This window comes from Macrotis lagotis, chromosome 4 (genome assembly GCF_037893015.1).
Source record: "Macrotis lagotis isolate mMagLag1 chromosome 4, bilby.v1.9.chrom.fasta, whole genome shotgun sequence".
In the NCBI taxonomy this organism is placed as follows: domain Eukaryota; kingdom Metazoa; phylum Chordata; class Mammalia; order Peramelemorphia; family Peramelidae; genus Macrotis; species Macrotis lagotis.
This window is the reverse complement of record NC_133661.1, coordinates 147,509,981-147,530,898: the sequence shown is the minus strand read 5'-3', so window position 1 is coordinate 147,530,898 and position 20,918 is coordinate 147,509,981. Positions and strand designations below refer to the sequence as shown.

General features: G+C 35.3%; 1 protein-coding gene across 6 annotated transcripts in view; it reads left to right on the top strand.

The window, feature by feature from the left end:
• Window positions 1–20,918, top strand: part of RORA (RAR related orphan receptor A) — an 861,625-nt gene that overhangs the window by 817,897 nt on the left and 22,810 nt on the right. For all 6 annotated transcript variants that reach the window (XM_074234286.1, XM_074234287.1, XM_074234289.1 and 3 more), the window contains one exon: window positions 5,079–5,164. In XM_074234286.1, coding sequence (XP_074090387.1) covers window positions 5,079–5,164 — 86 coding nt within the window. The remainder of the gene's footprint in view (window positions 1–5,078; window positions 5,165–20,918) is intronic.

The following is a 20,918-nucleotide window of genomic DNA, read 5'->3' as shown; positions in this document are numbered from 1 at the left end:
CATCCATTGTGGGGGAATGGGAAGACATTTGAGTCAAAGGAGGTTCTGTCTATATCATTTAGTACCGATGAACCCTTCAGTAATATGGAATATGACAATTCAGTGAGCCACTTAACATATCTGGGCATCAGTGTCTGTATCTGTTAAAAAAAAAAAGGAAATTAGAATAAATTTCCTTTAAGTTCCCATCTAGCTTTTAATCTATGCTCCTAATTTTGCCTTCGAGGATTAAAACAGAAGACACATGATTTTTACTCTTTCATATAACATCTCTTCAAATACTTGAAGACAACTATTATTCACATCCTATTTGCTATCTTCCCTCCCAGCTTTCTCTTCTCCAGGCTAAACATCCGCATTTCTTTCAACCAGTTTATCATATGACATGGAATCAAGGCTTTTCACCATTCTGATTGCCCTGTAGTCATTCTGTACTTATAAATATCCCAAGTTATCCTAAATATCCTAAGACATAAATATCTGGAACTGAACACCATATTCCAGATAATAGCCATATGACTTCTTTATTCTGGATTATTTATTTCTCTTATGCTATTCTAAATCATATTAGTTCTTCTGACAATCACACTTCACTATGAATTAATAATGAACTTGTAGTCCACTAAAGTCAATAATTGAATACAATTCAATAAACCTTATTAGAGGCCTATTATGTTCTGGATTATGAAGACAGAAATAGCTCCTGTTCTCAAAGAGTTTACATTCTACCTGAGAGAAGACATCATGAACAAATATAATGTGTCTGTCTAACCAATGAATCCAAACAGTCTAGACAAATCTAACAAATGAATACAAAATAATTTCTGGAGTAGAGCACTAAGAACTGAGAGAATTGGAAAAGGCTTCCATAGGACATACACATGTATTAAACTTTGAAAAGAACTAAGAGTTCCAAAAGAGAAGTGAGGAAATCCAGCCATGGGGGACACTACCTGTGTAAAGTCAGGGAGAAGAGCAATTGAATAGTATGTACCAGGATCAACCAGGAGTTCGGTTTGACTGGAACTTAAGAGTTCATGAAAAGTAGTTATATGAAATCAATATGAGAAAGAAAAAATGGATTGAAGACATATTGCAAAGGATTTTAAAAGAAAGAAGAGTCTATATTTTAATCCTGGAAAAAACCTGAAACTTCTTAATCAGGGGAATAAATATTAGGGTCCAACCTATACTTTAACTATATAGATTTAACAACTAAATAGGAGAAAGATAATAAAGGGCAAAGCCTAGGTGGAGGAATGTCATTTAGAAGGCTGTTGGAATATTCCAGGAGTGAGGTAATGAAGTTATGTTCTGAGTTAAGATCATGGCCATAGAAATAGAGAGAAGTAGATGGATACAAGAAATGTTTTTGATAGAATATTGATGAAGTTTGACAACTGATGAAGTGATAAGGGATAATGAATGAGAAGGAAGAATCAAGAATGACTCTTAATTTCTAAGCCTAAAAGAATATTCGTGTCTCAACAGGTAGGAAAATAGATGAATGCCATTTGGTACATCATAAGTTAGAAATGTCTTTGGGACATTAAGGTGGAGATGTCCAACAAATAACCAGAGATATGGGATCAGTGCTCAGAAAAAAGAATATTTCAAAGTGCTATCTAACCCCACATAACCTATCTTGTACATAAGTCATTTTAAACCCAAGAAGAAGACTTTTAAAAATTTATCCCTAGATGGCAAAATGGATAGAGTGCTAGGGGTTGAGTCAAGTCCAATCTCAGACACTTACTTTCTGTGTAACCCTAGATAAGTCATTTAAGTCTGTCTGTCTCAGTTTCCTCAACTGTAAAATGAGTATAATAATGGCACCTATCTCCCAAGGTTATTGTGAGGACCAAATATGATAAAAATTATAAAATAGTATAGTGTCTAACACTTTACTATTAAATATCATTAGCTAGATTTAGCCTAATGCTCTAGCCAACTGAAATCTTTTTTAGCTCATCTGTTAACTGGTAAATTAGCTCTCCCTCTGCATCATCTGCAACTTCAATAAGCCTGTAATCTATGCCTTTACTCAAATTCGCTGTATCAACTGTTGTTGTTTTTCTTATTGTCAGTTCATTTCAGTCATGTCTGTCCATTCATGACCCCATTTGAGATTTTCTTGGTTTGTCATTTCCTTCTCCAACTTATTTTACAGAAGAGGAAACTGAGGCAAATGGGGTTAAGTGACTTCCCCAGGGTCAAACAGTTAGTACGTGTCTGAGGCCAGTAAGTGAATCATCCTGATTCCAGGTCTGGCTTTCTATCCTCTGCTCTACCTGCTGCCCTCAGTGATGTCAAACTCAAATAGAAATGGTGTCACTAAACCCTTACAAAGATCCATATTCACTCACATTATCTGTGTTCTTTTGTCTTTTTATTTATTTTGTTCAATATTTCACAATCACATTTTTATGTAGTTCAAATAGTACTCATCTAAATAAAACATTAAACAGAATAGGATTAAGCATATATTCCTGGGTCATGCCTTTGGAGATCTCTTTCCAAGTTGTCATCAAACCAGTAATAAATCTTCAAGTCCAATAATCGAAACAGTTCCGAATCCTTCTAATTTTGCTATCTCCTTCATATCTTTCCATCTTTTTCATAAAAATAGCATGAGATTTTTGCCAATCTCTTTGATAATCATCATGTATTATATAATATATCTACTGTGCACTGAGGTCTATGCTATAAGTTCAGACAGTAAAACAATCTCTCACATTCTAATGGGGTATAACTCAGGGTAGATAGATGGTATAGTGAATAGAGCAGTAGTCCTGAAGTCAGGAGGACTTGAGTTCATATTTGGCCTCAGACACTTGACACTTACTAGCAGTGTGATCTTGGCCAAGTCATTTAACCCTAACTACCTTGCATCCAGGGTCATCTCCAGTCATCCTGATCTCAAATATGGCCCCTGGACCCAAGATGGCTCCAGAGGAGAAAGTGAGACTGGTGACTTGGCATAGCACCCCCGTCATGCAAATCCAATTCACTTGTTTGTCATGGCATCAACTCCCTGATATGTCTTCTTTGAGAATGAAGGATAAATATTATTAATGGGAGAGATAAGTAATACATATGTATAAAACTATAGGTAGCTTAAATATAAAGTGAATTATTGCAAATATTTACAAAGTAGATCAATACAAGTACTATGGGGGAAAGGGTCCAAACAGTTAGGGGAGAGGGTACAATCAGGAAAGACTTCATGTAGAAGATAGTGCCCAAGCTACATCTTAAAAGAAGAGAGGGTTTTTATGAAGGAGGAACAAGAAGGCTGCATTGTCCATCTGCAGGGTTTGTTGGAGACATACAGACTAAGGAACCAGCCCAGTGGGCTGTCAATCCAACTCCATAAATCATGCAGATAATAGTCATTCTTTATCTTCTTGAGTTTTTCCTGCATCGTTTGTTCAACTAAACTCTTGGGTGGTTGTGGACTGGATTTAGGAAGCTTTGCAGTGTACTAGTGCTCAGTGGCATCAGCACAAAATCATATGCAGATGATTTTAGTTCTTTCACATGAATAGTTAGGTCACAGAGAAGAGCCGCATAGGCACTTTGATTCAAGTAGCCTTGTGTGACCTGGAGAGAAAGTCTTGTAAGAGCACCTAGTTTCTATTTTCTTATTAAGGCATCAAAATCATGCAGTAGCTAGAGAGTAAGACCTGTGCTTAAATCCAACCTCAGACCCCCACTAGCTGGATGACCCTGTAAAAATCACATAAACTTAGTTTGCCTCCATTGCCTCACCTCTAAAATGAGAGTAATGATAGCATGTTTCCCAAGGTTGTTATGAGATTCAAATAAGATATTTTTAAAGTACTTGGCACTTTGGCAAATAGTAGATGCTAATAAATGGTTCTTTCCTTCCCTCACCTTCCCCCATAAAATAAAGATAATATTTGTAAATATACCTAGTAAGGTTGTTGTGAAGATCAAATAAGATCACAAAAATATGCAAAAATTATATAAGTGTACACTATTAAATACTAAATGACTATGAAAAGACGTTGTAGATGGTGTGTATTTATGTGTGTGTGTGTGTGGAGAGAAATGTGAAATATATAAAAATATGATGTCATTAAGTTTAGTGCAGGTAGTTACCATATCTATATGGCTCAGTAATGTTCTATGTACTATATATCATTTCCATTTTTTATGTGATCTAAGTAATTTCTTGGAGCTGACGATTACATTTCGTAGATTATTTCTTTGTCTTTAGCTATATACTTTTTAAAAAGAGACATTTTATATCCTGTTGTGCTTAAGAACAGTACTTTAGCTTGTTCTAAGAATTTTGATATAATATTTAATAATGACTTGCTTAATCTTCAAATGAGGGTCATCTTTAATCACTTGGCAGGAATCTATGAACACTGAGTTAGAGAATCTGGTAACATTTAAATAACCTAGTAGTGAAACATTCTACTTGTCAGAGTTCATCATTATTAAAAACATACAGATAACTGTCTGGCTGGAATATAGTAGTTGATCTCATAAAGATTAACATTTAATACAGCACTTTTTTTCAATCAGAAGAAAAAATGAATCAGGGATTTTTAACTCTTATCATATATAGCTTATTAATCATCTGAATTGGTTTATACCATTTCTTAAGTTGACATGACTTTCATGAAATGTATTTTCCTCTAGTTGCATAAATGTGACTCTCAGCCAAGACAGATTTATGACCTTTTAAAAATAATGGTTAGGGGAAGGAGATTGGAGGAAACATTTTAGTATCTGTTTAGCTCTGAGGCCTAAAATGCGAACTCTCCAGTTCTTTAAGGCTTTGAAATGCTGATTCTAGTCTTCTTGTGGGTTCTTAAACACCTTCTCAAATGACCCATTTTAATAACCCGAAAGCTATTATATAACAAGCAGCCATAATTTAGTCCAAGGCTCTAGGGGGACCCTCACAGTTCAGCAATGAATAGTTAATGCAGTATAATGTTTAGCAGGTTATTAGTTTTCACTATACAAATGCTGATCAGGGAACGCTTTTATAAGGTGTTTAAAAGAAAATGTAATTAACTGGTTGCGTGCTTCTGTTGCAGCTCAAATTGAAATTATTCCATGCAAGATCTGTGGAGACAAATCATCAGGAATCCATTATGGTGTCATTACATGTGAAGGCTGCAAGGTAAGCCCCCCCGTTTTTGTTTCTGCCTTATTAAAAAAAATAAAATGTAGTATTTACTGTCACAATTTCTGTAAATTCAGCTTCCTAGAACATTGAAGAATCAGATTTGACATCATATAGTGAAAAGACATTTAGATCTGGTTTTAAATTACAACCATGGGAAACATATATATAAATGTACAAATATATATATATATATGTATGTATGTATGTATATGTGTGTATACATATATATATAAGCTTCTATAAAAGATCATTAAATAAATTATCTATTTGCTTATTGTTTATATCATTTAAATGGGAGGAGAGGACAGCCCCAGGATAGCTTAGGTTGATTTAGTCTCATTGTTGTTATACTTTTCTGTAAAGAAGTCATTGGAGTTAACTTTGATTTGTTTTTTGATTCTCATTTTATGAGAAAGTCTAATGAGATTTAGGTTTGCTGTATAATTGCCTGCATACTGTCACACAGGCTGAACCAGCCAAGCTAATAGCTGACATTTACGCAGAGATTTACTTCAGTTTGATTCTAAAATTGTATAGAGTGAAGAATTCAGAAGAACCAAGCCCACAAACTTTCTTTTCTCAGTTATTTTTTAGATTTACTTCATAAATTTTAAATATTATTTCATATGTTATCTAACCTGGTAATTCATGTATTTAAGAGAAACATCATAGTACTGGAGGAAAAAAATTCTTTGATTTAGACTTAGAGAAAATATATACATATATATATATATTTAGATTCTGTCTCTTCAGTTTACTATTTATGTAGTAACTTAACTTCTCTGGACCTTTTTTCATCTGTATAATGGCCAGATTGGATTAGATATGCTCTAACATACTGCTCTAAATCTCTGGTCCTGTGATAAGAGTATAAATCAGTCTACTTCTAAGAAGATTGAGGTGGTTTTCCATTTAAAACTGCAAAATAGAACAGAGGTTAAGTCCAACAGAAAACATAGTAGATTTTCTCTCACCTTGGTTTTTGTGCTGTCACATTTGAATCCTGGCCTTGTGAATATGCTCACATCCTCATTTCAGCTCTTTGAGGTTGTTTCCTTATCTGTAAAATGGAAATATTACCCCCCCCTCCACTACTTTCTTCACAGATGGTCATGAAGAAAGCACTATGTAAACTGTAAAGTATGGCATTATTCTGTCATTATTACTATTTTTGTCATGAGAGAGTATGCAGATTCATCTGCCAAGACAAATAAAAATTGCTAAGATGAAAATGTCCCTTTGGGATGAATTATCCAGAAGATTCTCCCAGTAGTCTGTCTCACTCTGTAATCATAGTGTTTATTATTTTGTATTTGTGCTTTATAATAATGAATGAATTGCAGAAAATGAAGATAAGTATTGTATTCTTTAGTGAAATTCACCTGTTGAATTTTCTACACAATGCCTAGATAGCATTTCTAACAGAAATGGATTTTTTTTTTAACAAATGTATGCTTTGGAATTAAAAAAGGGCTTTGAAGTGGGTGTATTGCTGCAGTAAGTTTTAGATCACTCAGTTGTTCTGGATTAGCAAAACTGAAAGCAATTGGACTCCTCTTCAGTCTGGGAAAGGATTTCTCCAGACTCCTTAATCACAAAAATGTTTCTTGGGGTCACATCAATCATCAACACTAGTTCTCAGATGCACTTTTTTGCTCTCCAAAAATCTGACAACTAGAGAAAATGAGGCATAATTATGAAATGTGTTGAACCTAGGCTCAGGAAAACTTGATTACTGCAAGTCACATAATCTTTCAGAGCTCAGTTCCTTCATCCAAAAAAAAATTAAGATTATCACACTAACAGCCTCCCCTCCCCAGGGTTTTATTAAAAAGTGATAAGGAAATCTTAAAGTCCTATGTAAATGTGAAGATTTTTTGAATTTTATAATTCTTAACAGATATGCAAATTAAAATAGAAAATTAAAGCAATTATTAAAGAAAACCCAGAAAAGTATACTTTTATATGAGGTATCCAGATAGTTCTAACAGTTAACTGACAATGAAGGCAAAACTTGCACCATGATCATTAATGCTCCTCCTCATCTTCAGTTTCTCTACTATTACTTCCTTTCTACACCAATAGACTTAGAAAAGGATAACACTTTTCTGTGACCTGCTATACAATAAAACTAACATCCACCATTCTTTTATCCATTTATGACTAACATAGAAAGATACCACTAAAATAGTGAATAGAATCCTGATTTTGGAGAGAAGAAAACCTAAAATTCACTTCCTATTTGTATGACTCCTGGGCAAGTCACTCGTGTAAACTTAGTTTCCTCATCTGTAAAATGGGATGATTGAATTTACTAATTTCTTAGGATCCTTCCAGCTCTAAGTCTGTGATCTCTGGAACCAGATAATAATGACTTTCATATTTTCTCAGTGGTCTTTTCTCAGTCCTCATCCTCCAACTTTTGCTTCATTTAATACTTTATTGACCACCCCCATACTCTTATGAACTCTGCCTTTGGTTTCTATGATCATGGTGTTGTGGTTTTTTTCCCTCTTGTTCTGTCCAGACATTATTCTATTTTACTGGTTTGCATTTCTCATCCCATTCCAAAATATGTCCTCTTCTCTGTCATCCATCTCTTCTTTAATAATTTTCTCTTCTTCCATTGTTTCACTTACCACATCTATCTATATATCACTCCTGTCAATACATCTAAACCCATTCTCTACCCTGAGCACCAGTTTCACATTTCCAATTGCCTTACTTTCTTTACCTGAATGTTCTGCCAAAATCTCAAAATAAAAATGCCCAAGACTGAACTCCTTATCTTCCCCACCCATGAGAAAAAAACACAAAAACTTACCCCTCTGATCAGCTTCCCTGTTTCTATTGGTGGTGCCACCATCTTCCCAGGCCCCATGGTTTAAACTTTTGAACCATTTTTTACCTTTCCTTCTTCCTTTAGTTCTATCTATTCTATCCACATAATATTCCTCTCCATTCTCATTTACCATCACCTTGGTCCATTCTTTAATCTTCTTTCATCACCTTTTTTTGTGTCATCCAAATTGGTCTCCCTGCCTCTAGTGTTCCCTTTCTCTAATACATTCTTCTTTACAAAACAGTTAAGAATACATAAATTGGGGCGGCTAGGTGGCGTAGTGGATAAAGCACTGGCCTGGGAGTCAGGAGTACCTGGGTTCAAATCCACTTTCAGACATTTAATAATTACCTAGCTGTGTGGCCTTGGGCAAGCCACTTAACCCCATTTGCCTTGCAAAAAAACTAAAAAAAAATTAAAAAAAAAGAATACATAAATCTATGTCATTCCCCTGCACAAAAACTTGTTACTTCCTATTTTTAATAGAAACTTGCCATTTCTTTTGCCTACTGTCATTTAGATCTTCCACCAGCACAGTAGACAGAGCAGGCAACCTAGAGTCAGAAAGATCTGAAAATTGCTGCCTCAGATACATATTAACTGTGTGACCCTGTTCAAGTCCTTTAACTTCAGATTGCTTCAATTTCAACTATAAAATGAAGATAATAGCACCTACCTTGCACAGTTGTGAGGATCATACAAGATAGTATTTTTAAAGTAGGACAGTTCCTGATCCATAGTAGGTATGCCTTGGAATAGATTTACACAGAAGGAAAGGAAGAGGGAATAAGTGTTTATATATGTGTGTCTGTGTGTGTGTATGTAATTTAGAAGTAAATAAATATTAAATAAAATAGAATAAACTATTTTTGGAACTTTCTAAGTATATATCTAACGGGGAAAAGTGTATAGAATTCTTATTTGTTTGAGCGAGCCTTTTTTTTAGGTTTTCCTACTTTAAATACTGCCTTCAGAAACTAGGGAATTAGTCTTTTCATTGTTTGGATTTGTTTCTTAAGAAACAATGAAATCATACATTTTATTATAATTTTATTTTCTTAGGAGTTACACGCAAACACTATGGGGCAATACGTTGGGGAGATATTATTCTACACCATTGTTCAAATGTAAACCTTGCCTCATTGCCTGTTGCCATTCTTTCCTTAGCTCCAGATGACTGTCCTATATGAAAAATGTCCAGAACCCCATGTTTAAGTGAAATTTGATAGCTTAAAATATTGCTATATGAAATTGATAAAATTTTTGAACCTTCAAATGTATGCAAAGTCCTGTGGGAAATGAAAAAACATATACAATGCAGTCATTGTACTATGAAAGCTTATGTTCCAATTGGATACAAAAGCATAATATTAATAAATAAAGCCATAATATGATTTTTAAAAATTTAATGATGAGAATCAGCATGACCTATTGATTATTTTTTTTGGAGAAGCAGAGTTGGATGACTTCTCAACTAATATGTGTCTGAGGCTTTGAACTGAGCTTTAAACTCAGGTTCTCCTGAACCAGGACCGAGTATTTCATCTGCTGTACCACCTAGCTGCCCAATAGCCTAGTGATTAAAGAGTTCATCCATGAACTCAGGAAAATCTAGGTTGAAATCCTATCTCTAATACATCCTGGCTATGAGATTCTGGGCAAGTCACTTAATTTCTCATTTCCAGATAGCTAAGACTAAATTTCAGTTAGTTACAGTTCAGTTATATGCTGTTTTCCATAAGAAGACATTTCTTCACTAAGAGTTCCTTGCACTAATAACAAAATCCAGAAAAATATATAGATATGAACATGGAAATATCAAGAAATATGTGAAAATGTAGATAGAGTCATCCCTATTACTTATAGAAACTTAAAGTCTAGTTAGTCCCCACTTATTTGTTCTGTATCATTCTCTTATGATCTAATATCTCTCCTTACAACTCCTTTGAAACTGCCTTCAAGTTACTAATGAACTTCCTGACATTAAATCTAATGGATTCATTTTTAGTTCTCCTTGACAGCTTCTCTACAGAATTTTTTTAAGTGTCTTGCCCAAGGCCACACAGCTAGGTAATTATTGTCTGAGGACAGATTTGAACTCAGGTACTTCTGACTCCAGGTCCGATGCTCTATCCACTGCGCTACGTAGCTGCCCCTCCAACCTCTCTTAAATACTGTTTCTTCCCTTGGCTTCTATGATTGCATTCTCACTATTCTCTATCCTCTCTCTTACTTTCCCTTCTATCTCCTTTAACTTAAATATGTTGTTCCCCAAAATCCTATCCTTAGCTGTCTTTTCCTTTTTTCCTTGGTAATCTTTCCTGTCTTCTTGAGGTTCTTTATTAATTTTTTTTTTGCAAATAATCTTCAAACCTATAACCCCAATGTTAGTAAAATTTTGAATTCTGAACCAATGGAAAATCAGAGAGACTTACCAAAGTAATGAAGTTTTTGCCATAGCAATTCTCAAATAATTCAGGTAGACAATAAGTTCCTAGCCTCAAAGTTGAATAGGAATTACCAAATTACTTTTGGGAAATTGCAAAGCTCCTTTATTAACCTCATTTACTGTGAAAGCAAAGATCTACTTTTTAATGTTGCATTTTTTGATGTTCTATGACAGCGAAAAATAAAAGACAGTTAGCTGTTTAAGAAATTTCAAATAAGTATCACATGAAAGACAATGGAAAAACATTATGGAGGTGAGTAAACTGCAATATATAACTACTGAGGAACTCTAAACAAGAATAGGAGTAAAAGACATCACCAGAGAAATGTAGAGAAAATGGGCTGGTGACATGAAAACAAGTGATAACAAGTAGACAACCAGAGTCCTCCCTCGGTACCCTTGCAAGTATTTGGGAGAAAGAGTCCTATTCATTGGTTAAACACCCCAGGGGCAAATATGGACAAGAGTCAAATGGTATGGGCAAGCACAGATGGATTAACATCTGCATTATGGGAGGGAATTTCTGAACCATTGAAATAACTGACCCATTTGAGAGAGCAATTCTCAAGCATCAAGTATGAATTGTAGAACTCTTTTGATCCATATTAATGTAGGGAGTAACCATATCAAGGAAATCCTTGATCCTTGAAGTATTAAAATATTAGTCACACAGGATAATTACAGCAATAGAGAGAAGGTCATCCCATGCTGAGAGTCTAGTGAAGCAGTGATGGAAACCAGACTGGTAAGATATGTTATACAAAAAAGGAGAACACAGTCGTAGTATAAGGGAACAGAGGTAAGCTTGCAGACTATGTGGATCAGAGGAAAGATATTAAGCTAGGATTTTTTTCATCACACCTCCAAACCAGAAATAAAATTAGTGGATTGTAAATACATTTACTGTTAAGAAAATAGGTCTTTAGTTCCAAAAGGATAAATTTTTTGCATTGACTGAAAATCTTTTAAAGAACAATTTTAATGTTACTGTATTTCTTTTGAAAACATGGGCTCTGACAAATACTAGGTTGCTCTTCAAATGAAAGTGAGAAATTTATCTGGGGAAAAATAGAATAATTAGATTTTCCTTTAGTTTTTTGATGTTACATTTTTTAAGTTCTGCAGGGCCCAGTTGATCAGAACATAGGGGTTTCACAATCAAGTTATCAGTCTTACTTTTCTACTAAAGATTTTGAAATAGATTCTTCTTTTATTTGACAAATAAATATTGAATATCTACTTTAAACAAAAGTCTGTATTAGTCTTATAAGCCAGAGTTGATACTTTTCTTCTGTTATAAGGAAAAATAGCTTTATAATGAAAGAATATATTTCTTTTCATAAAGAATGTATAAACTACTTGGTGTCATTAAACTAGAAGAAAATAGTTCCCAAGCATATAACGATGATGATGATGATGATGATAGCTAACTTTAAAATAGCATTTTAAGGTTTACTAAGTATTTTAAATGTTATCTTATTGATCCTCACAGCAACCTTATGAGGTAGGTATTATCATCATTTTACAGATGAGAAAACTGAGGATGAGAGAGGTAAAATAGTTTGCCCAGAGTCACACAGCTGATAAGTATCTGCAACGTTGGACCTCAGATCTTTAATAGCTTATTGCTTAGAGAGGTAAACTCAATGTAGTGGATTAAGACTGAGGTTCTAGTTCCACTATGTACTAAAATTGTGACCCTGGACAAGTCACTTAGCCTCTTATTGACTCAGAAAACTCTCTAAGACCATAAATTGAAGAGGGAAATGCTGATCTGACTTAGCAAGAGAATGTGCCTCACTGGGAGCTCTCTCACTGATGAAATTAAGAAATAGATTAAGTATTGTTATTATGAAATAAATGTGAGAGGGTCTAAACTGCTGATGTGAAATGCTATATAAATATCAGCTTTTACTACTGTTAGTATTATTAATCAAGCCTCCCCTAAAGTCTTCTTCCCAAGTCTTCTTATAGTGTTAGAGTTGACTGTTAGCTCTTCAAGTTCATGGAGTGGAGCCCAAACCCTGGAAAGAATAGTAAGTGTGCTAGAGTCAGAATCTAAATTAAAATCTCACCCCTAATGTTGAATACAGAGTAGACAAGGTGCTAACTTTGGATTTGAGGAAGACTTCAGTTCATGTTCTGACATGTAACACTATGACCTTTCACAAATTATTAAATTTCTTAGCACTCACAATCTTGAAGATTATTAGAGACACCACCCTTATCTTAGGGACAGGAACTTTTCACCTCCTATAACTCCGTAGTATTTATGAAACTACTGGGGCAGAGGGGAAAAAATTGTTTAGCAGAAAAGACTCTCCATGAAAGTCCTTTTTGATGCATGCTTATTAGTGGAGACTAGTTTTATTTATTTATTTTTTTATTGGAAATAGTGAAATTTCACTAGTATTCTGAGACCAATTTCAGGTTTTTCTTTTAGTTTTGCTGGGTTTTCGTTCAACATCTAGTTCTTATTTTTATCTTAAAGTTCAATTTCATAAAGAACATTAAGTCAGACATTTTAAATAAATATTATTTTTACAGAAGAGAAGGCAGGGATGCTGTTGTGTCCATTTGACTTCAAAAGTGTCAATTCCATTTTTAAAAAATAAATACATTAAAGAGTAATGAGGAAAAAAATTGTGTTTGTTCAGCTAAAGCTTCCAGTTTCATGATGATTCACACTCAGGAGAATGCTTTCACCCCCTAATTTGTCTCAGATTGGTTCATTTTTCAGTGACTGCCTCTTTTCAATTTATAGAAAGTTCTAGGCCTACAATTGGGTACTCCATTTAGTTTAGACTTTTATGTAGCTCTCTACAGTCAAAAACAACCATCACACTTGCTGATTGGGACAAATAAAGTCAGTTATAATTGTGTATCAGAATCTACACAGTATTCTACTGGGAGGGGCAACCTTTCTTAGAGCTAGAAAATATTCCAAGGATGCCACACTTTTATTACTGCTGTCATGAGCAGTTAGTGGGACTGCACTAGCAAATTTTTACAAACAAGGGTGATTGATAGTGTCCAAAGTCAATAGAGAGATTGCCAGAACTGTCTGTCTCTTTTCTTTGAATTCTGCTGGTCCAGTAAAGTATACATGCCCAATTATAATTCTCCAGGGTTTACTATTCCCTCCCAATTTTTGCTATTTCTCCTGACATTTCTTTTCTCTACTCATTTTTCTCCATTTTCTCTATTATTTTCATACTTCATCACTTTCTTTAAAACCAGACTCGTGTTTTTATTTTCCTTTACCAGGTAATTAGCTATTAGAATTTCCGCCATCATTTATGTCAAAATGTTTTGCCAAAAATATTCTGTTCTTCCTCAGTCATATTCTTGAAAGAAAGGTCCCAAATGAATGACTGTAAAATGTCATCTTTCTAAATAGTATTTCCCTTTTTTGAAAGTAATAGAGTAGACAAACCTTTTTTGAGGAGGGGAGGGGAGAAGTAAAATGCCCCCATTCCTAAATTCCTAATTGTCAGTTGCCGGTAATACTGCAAAATTTAATGATTCATGTAAGCATATGAGTATTCACAATAAATCACGGAGTTATGAATAAGTCATGGTTGTCAAAAGGAAATGTGTAGCCATTCCAAGCCGTCTGCCATTAGAATGCATCGAGGCAGCTGTCAGCTGTTTTCTTGTAATTAAACAGCCAATGAGCAGCTAATTAAGACATATGTGTATACAGAAGTGGAAGTGGGTATGTTAATGAACTGTAGGAATCAATTCATTAACTGAAAATTGTCAAAAGACCAAACATCAGCTCAGCATCTCAGCCTCTGCTGATCTGAAGAGAAGCATACACCAGTGACACCAGCCAAGCCCATTTGGGTCTCCCTGGCAGTCAGTACCTCTCAGCTTAATCCTGCAGCATGGAAGGCTAGGTATCTTATAGGAACATATGATGCTGATTAGAAAAAAAATTATATTGAAATTTCAAAGGTTTTGCTCAAATTGGCACACAAATTAAAGAGTCTTTCTGCCTATTTCAGAAAAATGGATATTCCATTTCCGAAAACTAATAGGTAGTCCTATGTTAGAAGCAGTAGACAGAACTTAGACAACCAACAAACTTGAATGTTTCCTTAAAAATGTTTTTTCCATTGATAGTACTTTTTTGTGTGACAATATAAATTTATTTTTTTGTTTTTGCAAGGCATTGGGGTTAAGTGACTTGCCCAAGGTCACACAGCTAGGTAATTATTAAATGTCTGAGGCTGGATTTGAATTCAGGTCCTTCTGACTCCAGGGCTGGTGCTCTATCCACTGCGCCACCTAGCCACCCCTCTAAATGCATTTTTAAACTATCATCATTTTTATTTGGTTCTAGAATTGGGACTGGGTGGGGGAGGGGGAGAGAATAGAACAAGAATTAGAAATCCAGTAAACTAAAGAATATTTTATAAGTTCTTGTAATAATGCTGGACAGATGCACCAATGAATTAAAAAGTATTATGTAACTTATTATAATTAAGGATATCAGAGAAAGGACTTAATGAAACAAGAAGAAAACAAATGGAAGACATTTCAATATGATGGAGGTGGAAAACAAATGTAATACAAACTGTTGGTGTAGATGGGCAGCTAATTGGATAGTGCACTGGACCTGGAGTCAGAAACACTCTTCTTAAATTCAAATCTGACTTCAGACTCTTATTAGTTTTATGACTCTGGACAAGTCATTTAATCCTGTTTTCCCCAGTTTCCTCATTTTTAAAATGAGCTAGAAAAGTAAATGGCAAACCACTCCATTATTTCTGTCAAGAAAACCCCAAATGGAGTCATAAAAAGTCAGACACAACTGAAAAATGACTGAACACAACAAAGTGTATTGTTAATAAAAAGAATTCTAGACTGGAAATTTGGGTACCTTGATTCCAGCCATGTATTATATAATTACGTAGCAACAAGTCCTCACTTCTCTGAGCCTTACTTTGTTCATTTATAGAGTGAGGGGATTAGACTAGATACTTTCAGAGATCCCACCGGGGTCTAAGGTTCTATGAGCCAATAAAATAAATGTTCAGAAACATCAGAATGCAAGTCTCTTAAAAAACAGGTAGGAGGAGACTTTTAAGAGAATAAACTTTTTTATGGAAAAGTGTCACAGAGTTCTGACCAGGGAACTGTTTTGTAATTCCCAACTGTTCCTTTGTTGTCAGTAGAAGGCACAGGTAGGCTAATGTCCTTGTAGGTAGTTTTTATTTATCTTTGGTGCTGCCACTAAGTACTATGAGATCCCCACAATCAACAATCCCAAGCCACAAAGCTTATTGGGTCACTGGTCAAGCCTGACCTACGCCCGGGAGTTTTCTTATCTTTTAAATATTAAAAATGTACCTCTTTATAAAAACAGACCAACTCAAGCAAAATTAAAAAAAAAAATTAGTTAAATTAAAAAGTTAACAAATTCCAAAGATGCATATTCCTGTTTTTCTTAGCACATTTTTGGCAGTCATCAATTGGAAAACTCAGGGGGTCTTTAGCATCTTCTGCCACATCCTCATTTTACAGATGAGAAAATTGAGATACACAGAGGTTGACTTACTTGGATCATCCATTTTTCACTGGTCTTGACCTTTCCTCTTATCTGGGTCATGAAGGCTTTCCCACTCTCTTCTATTCTGCCCTCTTGCTTGCATGTTCTGGGTTTGGGGCTTTCAGCTTGAGAGGTTCTAGAATTTTCTCTCAGCTGCCAGCTTGCTTCCCTGAGGGAATTTTCTCTCTCTGCTCACTGAGGCTGTCAAGATCCTGTCATTCTCTTTTCTCTCACCTGTTTTCTTTAGTGCTTGAACAGCTCTCTTTCTCACTTTTTATCCTCTAAGACTGTAAGGAAGGCCCAACCCAACACAAGATCATTTCTTTCTATCCTCAGGAGCCTTTTATTCATTTCTCTTTTGAGAAATCTCTAGTGAAAAGTTTGGTACCACTGTTAATGCAAAAGTATAGTTTCAGTTTCTAGGTTGTTGGTTTGCTGAAAATTTCTGACAATTATTTCTAACAAATGAAGTACTTTAGGACCTCTTTGCTCTGGTAGGATCTGGAGGGGTGAAAATGAGATACTATGGTGTAATAGGCCTAGTATATATATATATATATATATATATATATATATATATATATACATATATATCAGATCATGCAGTACTGCAGATTTAGAGAGCCATAAGGAACCACAAAGGTCCTCTAATCCATCCATTTATTTTAGAAATCAGGAAACCGAGATCAAGGTCAGATATGTTTTAAGTAGTGGATGTGGAATCCAAGAGGTCTTCTGTCTTGCCTATTCCATGGAATCAATGAGATGCAGCTTGTGAAAGGTTTCCTCTAAAGCCATGGGGTCCTGAGTTCAAATCCCATTATTGCTTACTCCCTGAATAACTATAGGAAAAATCAATCAACCTCTCTTGCCTCAGTTTCCTCATCTATAAAATATGAGGAGATTGGGTAAAGCCTCTGACATTCTTTCGGCTTTAGATCTTACATTTCTGTGATTTTAGGCATCCATATGTTTACCTTGTCCTTCAGAGCAGTGCCCTTGCAAAGCTATACCTGTGCTTAAGAAAATCATTGGAATTCTTCTTCCTTAGAATTGCCTTCAGGGTAAACTTGACTTTTTGGGAAATCAGCTAAAAAAAAGTATTAGGGGCCAAATCTGGTAAATAATTTGGAGGATGAGCAAAGTAAGCTTTTACTATTCAGGGTCTAAACAGCAATGTATTATACCTATAAAGTAATGAGACTGATTTGGCCCTATGACTCACAAACTGGCCTCTGTTAGCAGTTCCAAATGGGTAGTTTAAAAAAAAGAAGTTTGGACTGATGTTAGCATCATTGTAATAAATGTTTGGACTTCTGGGATGTCTAAAAGATAACTCTCATTTATAATAATAGGCTGGTATACTTTTATGTTTATAATGCTCTTTCCTCATAATCCCATGAAGTAAGCCAAGCAAGCGTTACAGTGGGACACAAAAATATCAAGATACAAATATCTAAATCTAGAATCAGAGAACAGGGTTCTAATCCTGCCTCAACTATTTACTTCCTCTGTAACTTTGGACAAGTTCCCTGGGCCTGAATCTCCTCATCTTTAAAATGAAGTGGTTGGACTAGATGACCTCTGGGATCCTTTCTCCCTATATGATCCCCTTTGACAAAGGAGGGAACTAAGACTTTGAGACTTTAAAAGAGTTATCCATCACCACACAGTAAGAATTAAAAGTAGAGGTAAAATCCAGTTTTTCTGACTCCCAAGTCCAGTGCTTAATCTACTTCATCTATACCACTTGATATGAGTATAGGAGACCTGGTGTTATTTGTAGAAATGATTCTCATTACTTTATAGCCAGGCAATTTTGTTAATTGGTTTCCCTGCTTCTCTGTTAAAAAAAAAAAAAAAAGTCATTTAGTCACCCTGTGGCTATGCAGTCCCCTTAGAGGTTCAGCCTTGCAGGATAAATTACCAGCAAGCAATGCTTACATACCAAGACTTTATTAGTACTGATTGTGCTACCTTAGATTAGTGTTGGAAAACAAGAAGGTAATTTTTACAGTGTATTTGTCATGGATCTAATTTCTACTTAAGAGAGCAAGCCTTTAATTCTAACCTTCACATTTTGAAAACTATAGAGAAATTAAAGACGGTTCAGAAATAATATCTTTCTCTGTTTTTTTAGGTTTTTTTTTTCAAGGCAATGGGGTTAAGTGGCCACACAGCTAGGTAATTATTAAGTGTCTGAGGCTGGATTTGAACTCAGGTACTCCTGACTCCAGGGCCAGTGCTCTATCCACTGTGCCACCTAGACACCCCCCCAGAGATAATATCTTAAAAGTGATGTCTAACTCATATTAACAAAAAAAAAAAAGACTAAAGGAATTGAGATTCAGTCTCTAAAAGAGTCTGAGCACTGAGGAGGCACGTTGGATAGAGTGCCAGGTCTCAGGTCAGGAAGACTCATCTTCCTAAGTTCAAATCCAGCCTCAGATACTTATTAGGGGACTCTGGGAAGATCATTTAACCTTATTTGCCTCCGTTTCCTCAACTGTAAAATGAGCTGGAAAAGGAAATGGGAAACCAGTCCTGTATTTTTGCCCCCAAAATTGGAAAAATTGGGACACAAAGAGTCAGACTCAACTGAAAAAGGGACTGAACAACAACAGCTCCAGAAAAGTCAGTGGAGGATGATTACAAGATATAGTCATAGACTCATAGATGTAGCACTGCAAGAAATCTTAGACATCATCCCATCTAGACCCTTCATGTTAAGAGTGACCTGAGGAGGTTAAGGATCTTGTACTGGTTAACACCAGATTGTATGTACCTGTGTGTTTGACTCTACTAAAGTCTTATTGGGTTGCTTCACATTGAGGTGGGAGATTAGAGTAAGGGGTTCAAAGCTATACTAGAGAAGTCCAAATTCTAATATAGTATATGGAGCTAGAAGGGCTTTATATATGGACCTGGTGATGATGCTCCCACAATAGACATGATGGTAGCTTAGCAAAGCACAGTGAGGTTCCTCATTAGGTTGGTAACCCTAACCATAGCAACTCATGAAAATCATCTGTTATATTACAGAGGGGATCATGATCTGCATATATGAGGAAAGCAATGACAAAAATGATAGCTCCTTGATGCTTGACTATTTGTGTATGTTGTCATGAAAAGAATGAAACCATATGCTCTCTGTATCTACTGATAATTGAAAAAAAAAAGATTGCATGATGATATAAATTCGAATTCATACTTTATAACAGGACATTTAGGCTCTCTCTACTAGTCCCTAATGTGATAAAAAGAAAGAATAGATGGTACATTGTTGCTGTTTTTATTGTTGTTGAGTCATTCAGTCATGTCTGACTTTTCATCATCCTGTGGAACATACTGTCCATGGGGTTTTCTCAGCAATGACACTGGAGTGGTTTGCCATTTCCCTCTCTAGTGGATTAAGGCAAACAGAGGCTAAATGACTTTCCTAGGTTCACAGTAAATGTCTGAGGCCAGATATAACTCATCTTCCTGATTTCAGAACCAGGCTCTATAGTCTGAGCCATCTAATTGCTTTTGGCATTGTGGTATAGCAAAAAGGTTTTAGAGTTGGGATATCTTTATTTGCATCCCAGTTTAGACATTTACCAACTTTGTGTCCATAGATAAAGTTACCTTCAAAGGTTGTGGTAAAGATAATGCTTTGTAAAGTGTAGAATGCTGGGTGGGGGGGGTTGGTTGAAGGTCTAATAGGAAGCATGTTTCCTTCTACATCATTGGACTTCCAGGAAATTTTGTTTTATATACTTCCCTTCTTTCTTCATGATAAACATAAGACTGAGCCACATAGCATTTGTTGAGACACTTGCCAGCTGCAAGGCCCTATGCTCATTTCTGGGAATGACATAAATTATAAGACAAGGATGCTGTCCCTCGGTGTTTAATAGTCTTCAGGAATCACTTGTGGTTATAATTTTCATCTACTTTGTAACAAGCTAGGTGGCGCAGTGGATAGAGCACTGGCCCTGGAGTTAGGAGGACCTGAGTTCAAATTCGGCCTCAGACACTTAATAATTGCCTAGCTGTGTGGCCTTGGGTAAGCCACTTAACCCCATCACCTTGCAAAAACCTAAAAAAAAAAAAAGACATAATTTCTGGGAAATCTAATCATTTTAGTAATAATTCCATCATTTGAATAAAAGAATGTTTATTTGGCTATCTTTCTTAGACCAAAGATAATCATGGAATTTAATTAAATTAATTTATTGTAAAAATTAATAAATAAATTTTTTGAAAAGAGCTTAAATGTTCTTTTTTGGAAGAGGAATGGCAATCAACTCTGATTGGTTAACAGTAATGAGAGAATGAATATTATAATGAGGGGCTGTACCTGAACTTTGATTATGCTCTTTATTTCTAAGTCTCCCACCACCCACTGAAGCCTTGGGCAAGCCATTCAAAGAATCTATGTATGATCCCCACAGCAAGTCTGAGCATAACACAATGACTACTCCACCAGGGTGGGGTCTGAACAAGAAAGTTAGTCCAACTCATAATCATCAATATATTTCAAAAGAATGAATTTTGTAAGATTAACACTTTTAAGTGGCAAACTGAACCTCCCCAAATAATTGGCTATTAATAATCATTTCTCTACTGTACCAACTTAGGCTGATCTTTAGAGGAAAGAGAGCATCTTCAAACCAACTTTCTAGTTGAGGAAACTGCACAAATAGGTACTAGGTACTAGATTGGAGTTCCACATTCAAAAAAAGACATGAAAGTCTATATTAATTTATAGGCATATTCTATTGACATTAAGAGAAAATTATGATCACTGGAGGGTGGAGGTAAGTTGAGGGAATATGTCTCTACAGGGAACACATGGTAGAAGAAGCAAATAAGCCTTCACTTTAAAAAAGTTGTCTCTAGGCTTCCAGGACCCCCA